This window comes from Chenopodium quinoa, unplaced genomic scaffold, assembly GCF_001683475.1.
Source record: "Chenopodium quinoa cultivar QQ74 unplaced genomic scaffold, ASM168347v1, whole genome shotgun sequence".
NCBI lineage: Eukaryota > Viridiplantae > Streptophyta > Magnoliopsida > Caryophyllales > Amaranthaceae > Chenopodium > Chenopodium quinoa.
Genome location: NW_018745177.1, coordinates 1,995,808 through 2,005,329, shown reverse-complemented (window position 1 = coordinate 2,005,329; position 9,522 = coordinate 1,995,808). Strand labels below are relative to the sequence as shown.

The following is a 9,522-nucleotide window of genomic DNA, read 5'->3' as shown; positions in this document are numbered from 1 at the left end:
TAAACAGTGAGTCAATTAATGAAGATCCAGACTTTGTTTGCAAAATTGAGTTTGTTTGATTATCCACCCGGGTAATACCCAGGCAGATTCTTCTTTACCTAACTAAGTTTGACACTTAGTAAAGGTTACATTTGTTGGACCGCCTGGGTAATACTCGGATCCCTTGTTTATTTAAGTTTGATACTTTGTTTATTCAACTGCCTGATTATCTGCCTGGGTAATACCCAGACTGACCCGTTTGTTTAAAAAACTAAGTTCGATACTTAGTGTAAATTCAATACTGACTAAAAGCTAAGCACAAAAATGTTTAGTGGCTATACAACCGGTCTCAAACAAGACCAGAGGCTAAAATGACCGGATGGTTGCTCGCTTTATAAAATCGCCTGTCCCAACATGGACAAAGGCGTCCGGCGACACCCCTCCGGGTGCAATCGTCGCAGAGAACAGGCTATTTGTCGGTTCTACGTACCTATGCAGACGACAAAAATTGAACGACCAAATTGGTCAACTCATAGCCGTCTGACATAAATAACCTATGAAGAATGAATAAGTTTCCAGATACCAGATGCCCATAGGCATCAGTCGGTCACCGGCTGAAGTTCTCACTTAGGTTATCCATTCCAAAATTGCACTTCCCACCCCAATTGGGGAAAAAGAGTTGTTCAATGGCTATGAAATCTCTACCAAGACGGACAAACGCCGTCTGTGTAGTGACTGAAACGCCTATTGGTGTACGGCTGTGCACTTGGTTTGGGGCAATCACTACTGTGATTGATTGACTTACAAACATATCATGCTCTTTGCAGCATCAGAAGTTTTCAAGTCAATCAACCAACTCCACTTGAAACCAATCACACAGCCGTCCAGGGGCAAGGACAGCCAGACTATTGATAAGTTAGGCAAAAATGAAAAATTAAAAATTTGCACAAAATAAAAATTCAAATTCAAATGCGAAATGATCAAAACCGACTCAGTCGGTGCATTTCATAAAAGTCCACCCAACCAAACGGTTGTAGTGGATCAAATGTTAACCGGACCCCGTCTGGGAGAAAGAAATTGTTAATTAACCCGGCTCCTTAGCCGGTAAATACAAGGATACTCGGCACGCAGGCCAGAAAAAGTAAGTTTTGGCATACAACCGCTGAATAAAAAAAAATTAAAAAGCAAAGATTGGCATACTGCCGCTGAGTGGTCACTTCTGGCCTGCAGACGGATCCTCCTGGTCCTCCTCATTCTCCTCATCATCTGAGAGTATCTCCTGTGCTTCACCAGGACCAGGAAGCTCAGGCGCGGATGGCTCGTTGTTGGAGTTGACCCAGGCTTCGAAGGAGGTAGGCTCTGGCTCGCCTTGTTCTCTCAAGTACACCACGTACTCGGCATAGCTGTGCGCCAGTGCCCAGATGCTTTAATCCGCGTCTGGGTACAAGGCAGCCCAGGAAATCTTCATACGGGCGTCGTTGTCAGCGTCACTCTCAGCAACAAGGCGGTTTTGCTCCGCCTCCAGGGTTGCTGCAAAGTTCTTCTGAGCCTGAGCAACCTCCTTCTCCAGCTTTTGAACCTTGCTCTTCAGTTTGGTGTTCTCTTCGGAAACACCTTTAAGTGTGCCAAGGTCCATCTGGGCCTTTTTGAGCGCCTCATCAGCCTTCTTGGCGCTCTCGTCCGCCTTCTTCTGGGCCTTCTCCGCCTCCTTCTTAGCCGTCTCAGCATCTGTCGCCCGCTGATAGGCCGCCTTCAGATCTAACTCCATCTGCTGGATTTTAGATGCCTGTGTCATAATTATTGCTTTAGTTTCAAGTTCATTTACGATAGTCGAGTGTAAAGCAATATTATCAGCGTCTATGGCGGACTTCTTGGCCCTTTTTACCTCTTCCCGTTTGCGGGAATAAGGACGTTTGAGCCCGTCCACCCGCAGCATGGCCTGCAAAAAAGTCAGGCGACATAAGTATTGCAGGCGGGATAGAACACTTGGAGAAAATAAAATTGAATTAACAAGTTTCTTTCCTCAGCTAGAAGGGATAGAATGCGTTCAAGATTGAACGTCTCTATCCCAGGGATACTGTCCTTATCCCTCTTCCTGACGGCTTCCAGCATGGCCTTGGCATGCTTCTGGACGTCTGGCCAGCGGGGAGATTGATCTGCACCACAATCAATACGTGATGAGTGTGAAACTAAGGCAGCACCTATTTGTTGCCGACCGTCTGAGGATGACGTCTGTTGAGAGTGGGATTTCACCCGTAAAGGCCACCCTAGCTCAAGCGGGGATTCAAAAGGGTTCTTACCTTCAGAGCCGGCCAAGCGGGAACCGCTTGCAGGCGTGGTGAACCCCGCGGCTGCTGATAAGGGGTTGACAAGATTAAGGCACAGGCTGCCGCCTACCTTCTCGAGTCGCCCCGCTATCCGCATCGGCTTAGGCCCGGCTGAGGCGCCAGGAGTTAATGCAGAGGTGGATTTTTTGATTTTGTTGAGAACGGTAGGGTTCTCCTCCCTAGCCCGTTTGAGTTGTTTCTCAAACGACTTTCCAACCTCTCCTCCCTGAAAAAATAACCAAAGTTAAGGTTAGCATCCGGGAAAATGATTTTAAAGGATCAACGTAGGAAAGGGTCAGGCGTTTGTTACCTTGGCCTTAAGCTCAGCCGCAGCTTTCTCCGCAAGATCTTTGCGGATGGTTGCAGAAGACCGTTTAGGAGTTTTCTCCGACTGCAGCATGTTTAGAGCTTCTTCTGCAAAAAGAAAGAAATTGGTCAATATCATAAATCAATTTCGATAGAAAAATACTAAAGACGGTATAAACTCAGGCGCATACGTTTTGTAAACATGTGCCCTAGCCCGCAGGCGGCTAGGAAACACTCATCCCTGAACCAAGCGCTCTTGGGGATCAAATTCTTGGGGACTTTTATTGTTTCCCCGGTTGATAGAGTTGCGTCTGTGAGGCCGAAAAAGTCTGCCTCATTTATCTTGTCAAAATCCTCCTCTGGGATCCAGGGATGAGCGCACTTCCTGCCCAACAAGTCGGGCTTCTTAATGTACAGACGAAATTCATAATTTTCCCGTCTGGTTGGGGCTGACATCAGCTAGAACCTTTGCTTCCAGCCATCGAACTTTGAGACCTTGTCCAAGGTCATCATATATTGCGGCTGCGTGGTTAGAGTGTACCACGCCCTCCAGCCGCCTGGGCTTCTGCTAAGATAGTGCATGCTTGCAAAAGCCTCCCAGCCGGGGTTAAGCCCCTGGAACTCGCAGGCGGCAACATACCCCAGAATGTTGGTCCAAGAGTTGGGGGTAAGTTGCCAAACCCCAAGGCCGTAGCCTCTTAAAATTGCCTTCACCGCCTGGTTAAGGGGGAAGCGAAGGCCAGCTTTGAACGCCGCCTCATAACAGCCGAAATAGCTGTTGGCGTTCTGTTGATCGTCCCCCCAGGCGATGGTGCCAAGCTCAGGCGGCACCCGGATCCTATATCCGTCTCCTAGCGGGTGCATTTTCGTAAAGTTTTTTAAGTTTTCCTCTTTTTGGATCCGGTCCTTGGAAGAGACGTGGATGCTGAAGGGATCATCCTTCTCGCTCCACTTTTTCCTTTCTTCCTCCTCGCTATCCGGAAGCGGGGGTAAGTCATCACTGCTCTCAGAGGTAGAGGCGGAGCTGTCACTCTCCGTCTCCTCCTCACTTTGACCCTAGGGGGCAGAGACGGCCTCGTCACCGCCTTGGTCACACTCTTCCAAGAAAGAGTCAGCAGGGGTTGAAGGGGCGCGCGGAGGGGATCTCTCTAGAGCCGTCTGGCCTCCCTGACCAGACGTTTCTCCCTCAAGCGTTTGGCCGCCTGAGCCTTCGCTTTTGTAATTTGGATCCGTTGCCGTCTGCATTGTCCGAGCCATGGTGTCCTGCACAGACACATAACTGGTCGGAATCCAAGGCAAAGGGTGGTCCCAACACCCCGAGACGACACTCCCAGTCCTAGACTCAGCCGTCCCTGGTGAACGGCTGGACTCCAACCTAGGTTGTGCCGTGTGTGTTGGTGATGCATCCACTTATTGCAAGAAATATGTACAAGCGGTGAAAAAAGAAAAGAGCTGAGAGAGACCGAGACGGTACCTTTGGATTTGATATCTGAAGGAAGGCGGGTCCGGCTGGGTCGTCGAAGAACAAACTTTCTTACTCGCGTCTGACTCAAACGGATGACTTCTGCTCTCTCAAAGTTTTTCTCTCTAGGAAATTTTTGTAAACGTACAAAACTATGAGGGTAAAATGGCTATATATAGAGGGTAAATATGGGGGCATTTCCGTAATTTACTCGGAAGGTGAACGGTTACTCTTTAACGTTAAAATTACCGCCAACCGGAGCGTGACATGTGTCACAGATGCCACGTGGCGTGCCACGTCACATCTGTGAGGGGCAAATGTTTAGGGTAATTTTACCCCGCCACGTGGTCCAATCAGAGGATGATATGACACGTGTCAGCCTCAGGATGGCCCAAAGTGGACCAATCCCTGCTTGACATGTGTCACTCCAGAAATAAATGGAAAATGGCGGCCTTCAGGCCCAAATCCCGAGGACGCTGCAAAACGGCGCAACCCACCAATGATTAGGGTTCCATAACCTAATCAGGGGCACAATTTCCAAAGACCCTATAAATAGGGAGATGTCCCTCATTTTGAGGGCACGTTTTACCATTTATTACACATTCACTCTTTGATAGAGACATCCTGAGCTTGGAATCCGAGCAGATCCCTGCCTAAATTTCCGCACCTTTTTCTCCCTCCAAGTTGTAAGATTTAATTTGGTTTTGGTTATTGGTTTTGAAACTTATTTATAACTGAGTTAGTTTTTCCGCTGCTATTTTCTGATAAAGTCTTCACGTTTGAACACGTGGCGGTAGCACGCCAGTAATTCTCTTGGAATTGTTCAGGGTCCTCACAGGTTTAAAGAGAGAATTATTGGGGTGTTACAACAACCTGCTTCAATGGAGGAGAGAGAAAATTGGGAGTGAGTGTTGGGCAACAAAGAAAGAGATGGGTCTTTAATTTTTTTACTTAATGTTGGAATTTGAAATGATGGGCTTAGAGTTGGAATTTCAAGTTTATCAAAATAAACTTATGTCTTCAAAACCTTGGAATTGGGCCAAATCCAATTCCCAAATTACAAACACACCCAAACAAGGCAATTGGGCCAATTCCAGCATTTCAAATGAAATGCTCCATACCAAACAGGCCATAAACTTGATTTTAATTGCTCTACTAAAAATTTCAGCGCTATATTTTAATTAAAACTTGCTGTAATTAAGTCTTAAAACACTTTAATCAAAGGTCTAAACCATTATACATCATAACCCTTCAATAATTTACAAATCAAGAAACTAGGGTTTTAAAAATTGGGGCTTTTTAATTAAAAACATAATCTAAAAATTTAATTAACATAATACTTATAATCAAACAACAAAATCAAATCCCAAAACTCATAATTAACAATTAGATTTAGGCATAAATTAGTTTTAAACATTAAAGATTTATATACATACATACATATATATATATATATATATATATATATATATATATATATATATATATATATATATATATATATATATATACTTCCTCCTTTTTCTTTTACTTGCAACACACTATAAAAGGAAAGTTACTTTAGGGAAAAACTATACTATTTCCCTTATTTAAAGCACATGGCCCACTAAATTACACTCCTAACAACTACTCATCCTATTTTAAAGTTTATTATATCATGTAAACCCCACCTTTCTTAATTACCGGGCTGAAGGGTGTGTTGCATCTAAAAGAAAACGGAGGAAGTATATATATATGTTCGAAAAAGGGAAAGAGAGAAAGCAGCGGCAACCACCACGCCGGCTGCCAACGCCGATGGTTGCTTGCTGCCGGCGGTTGATGATGCTGGCGATGGCGGCTACCTGTTGCCGGTGGCAGGCAGTGGTGGTGAAGGGGGCAACCGATAAAAAGAAAAGGGGGAGGGGAAAAAGAGAAAGAAAAAGAAAGAAAATAAAGAGAAAGGAGAGAGAAGTTTACCTTGGGTTTTCTCCACTCTAGGCAAAGTTGATTTGCCTAATAAGTGGGATATTTATACCCCTTCTCTACAAATCCTTTTTTCCTAACTTTCCTCTTTTAATTTTCCTAATCACATCCCTAATAAAACTTTACTAAATTAAAACTTTCCTTAAATTAAACCCCAAATTAATTAAATTAATTAATTAAATAAACTTTCCTTTTATAATTATTTCAAAACTTATTTAAAATAAATAATTAAAATACTTTAAATAAAACAATTCAATTTAATTAAATACTTCTCAAAATACTTTTTTTAATTAAAATAGGTATAAAAATATGAGGTATTACATATATGAACTTACATGAATTTATTAGACCTTGTTAATTTTATTTTAGTTGTAAGTTGTAATTGGGTAACCCTTATCAGAACTTAGTTTTCCTAAACTGAACTTAACAGAACTTATTTGAAGTTAATAGAACTTATTCAACTTATCAGTACTTACTACACCAATAATAAGTGAAAATAAGATAAACAGAACAAACGCGTGGTGTAATGTTCTAGGTTTATCTTTATCATTCTAAGTAGGAAAGTTGTAGAAACCTCCTTGTTCATAGGTTTCTTTGGAGGTGGGAACTCTCTAGATAGTCGTCGTCTAAAGCCCTCCATTTGAGGAGATTAGGAAGTTTCTAGAGAAGCTTGTAACTAGGGTGGAGCACAATAAATAGGCTCGTTTGTACATTTTAAATTGAGAGTTCAATATAAGAAGCATTCTTAAGCACCTATGTTCTCTTCCAACTCAATCACCTGTGTTCTCTTCCAACTCAATCTCTTCCCTAAAACAGGAACGAGGGTGCTAAGTGAGTGTTCGGGCATACTAGCAAGAGTGTTGGTTTGTGTGCTCAATTGCCTACGACCAGTGGCGGATCCAGGAATTTTACCTAGGAGGTTTGAACTTCATCAAACACCCGATATTCAAATGCAGGGATATAAATTGGGTATTCAAGTATAATATAGAGTGTTCAAATAAATACCAATACACAAGTACACCACAAAATAAGTCCAAATTTCAATAAAATTGTAAAATAAAATGATATGATATAATAATACGTGACTTTGATTAAATGTCAAGATACAATACATTAAAAAGATGCAAATTACAAAAGCATTCTTCGAGTTTTCATACTTTAAAAACGTTCCAATTACAAAGCATTTTTCGAGTTTTCATACAATAACACATCTACTGCCCATTTATTTATTTAAGTTAACAATTCAACAAAAGTTACAAAATAATCAACATATTAACAATTAAGAAACTGAAAAACTCAAAAACAATTTTTTTTTAAAAAAACAAAAATTGATTGAAAAAAAACACAATAACACTTAATAGAAAATAGATAGAGAAAACTTCATTGAGACTGATCTGCTTGAAATCTTGAATAAGCTTAACATCTATATAGAAAGACGTTTTAACGGCGTTATAATATGCGATACCTTAACTATCTGTTTGGTGATGTGTCTTTATCCTATAACTCACTATGTTGAGATATATTCGTCAGAATTTATCCTTAGTAAAATAAGTTACGAGTAGTTACTTTGTAAATAAATTATATCTTTAAAAAAAGAGCGAGAAAATAAAGAGAACGAAAGTTACAGTGTAAGGGGAAAAAAGGAAAAGAAAATTAAAAAGGAAAATAAAAAAGAGAGCGAGAAAAGATGTAAAGGGAAAACAAGGAAAAAATTAAAAAGAAACAAAAAAAACTCAAATTGCGTCCTACCGAGAACGATCTCGAAACCTGCATTTTTCAACTATAGAGTAACCTAAAACTTATTTTTTTAAGCCGCCCCTTTTTCTCTCTTCTCTCTCCTCTCTCCTCTCTCCTCTCTCTTCTAGGGTTTTAATTTTCTTGGTCGTTTAGGCCGGAAATAGTCTAATTTCTTCAGAAATTAGACTATTTTCGACCCTTTTTCTTTAATTCAATTTAGGTTTTTTTTTATTTTGTTTTACGTTTTGGTTTATTTGTTTTGTTTTGTTCTCTCCATCTGTGAGAGTCTGTCCCAATTTTCTGGGTTTTTCCCAATTTTCTGGGATTTTGATTCTCATCTATGGATGAGAATTTTATTTTTAGGGTTCTTATAATAATTGGGAAGGTGATTTGGATTCCTATGGGTCTAGGATTTGTCATCAACCGATCGATCAAAACATCAGCGCAGATTGCGGAAGTCTCAACTTGGAAAGATGCAAAGACATCGAAAATCATTGCTCGCGTCAAGCTTGAAGCAGTGGAGTATGAGTTATGCCAAATATGCAAATTAGTTATGATTTTGATTGTAAAAGTTATGTTATTTTCTCTAAATCTGTGGTTTACAGATCCTTATTATTGTAGATGCCGTATGACTCTTATTTAATGATATTATTCTTCCCGTTCAAAAAAAAAACTATAGACTAACCTATCCAATTGAGTTACAAACCTAATATTGTACATGATTGCTTCAAAAATATTTATATAATTTTTCATTTTAAAAAAAATAAAAATAAAATTCATGTTTTTTTTTCCGGATCTTACAGGTTCAGTTGGATCCATGAACTCCCGTTGGATCTGCCACTGCCTACGACACTTAGTTGTAAATTTAGAATTAGCCACTAAGGGAGAGTACTTAGTTCAACCAAGGGGTTTATTTGGCACTAAGGAGACGAGCTACCAAATATATTCCCCTAGTACAAGGGTTGTACTATATTGTTGGGAATAGAAGTAGCAATTGGTCTTGTATAGACCCGGTCTACAATAAATTATTGTAGACCCAAAATTTGACACTTTCAAATAATATTATCACATTTTGGATGATATAATCACTTTTTTAGATGATATAATTATCTTTTTGTGAGTCGTATTTTGAATTATGTAATCTCATATTAAACCATTTAATGAGATTATATAATTATCTTTAGGATGATAAAATTTAAAAATCATGTTTTGAAATGATGTAATTTACTATTTGATACTTTTTATAATGATAAATTCACTTTTTGAGCTATACATTTACACAGCAGTTTCAAAATGATATAATCACTTTTGTAGTAATATAATCACATCTCGTATGATATAATCACATTCGTATGGTATACAAGAAGGTTGGGTTTACAATAAGTTATTGTAGATCGGGTCTATTCTAGTCTTTGTATAGAAGCAGTGCCAGAGTGAAACGTATGCGTGACTAGGATAACGTAGTCGACACGTGACATATAGCTCTTACGATCATTATAATTAGTCTTCATGTGCATTGGTTTTTTTTTAAAAAAATAAAAATATATTTCACCTATTTCTCACACAAAATAAAATTCACTAATAAAATTAAAGATATCCATTTAAATAACAATTGCTACTCGTATTGGATTACTCTGATTGAGATAAGAAATATATATATGTTTCAAAATAGGTTAATCAGTTTTCAATTTAGTAAATGTTCATTTTCTGATCAAGGAGAAGCAGTGGTAGGAAACAAATATAACCATT

At 39.7% G+C, this 9,522-nt stretch overlaps 1 protein-coding gene across 1 annotated transcript; it reads right to left on the bottom strand.

Moving 5' to 3' along the window:
- Nucleotides 1–1,405: 1,405 nt before the first annotated feature.
- LOC110710828 (translation initiation factor IF-2-like) lies at nt 1,406–3,094 on the bottom strand. Its single transcript, XM_021889170.1, has 3 exons — nt 3,079–3,094; nt 2,617–2,720; nt 1,406–1,765 (listed from the first exon to the last, which is right to left on the bottom strand). The coding sequence occupies exons 1-3, from the start codon at nt 3,092–3,094 to the stop codon at nt 1,406–1,408; spliced, it is 480 nt and encodes a 159-aa protein (XP_021744862.1).
- Between the last annotated feature and the right edge of the window lie 6,428 nt (nt 3,095–9,522).

Bases quoted from the DNA above. Each gene is read 5' to 3' on its own strand.
- LOC110710828 (XM_021889170.1), bottom strand. The intron at 1,766-2,616 runs GTAACAAACGCC...ATTATGACACAG, and splicing joins CGGCTGAGCTTAAGGCCAAG to GCATCTAAAATCCAGCAGAT.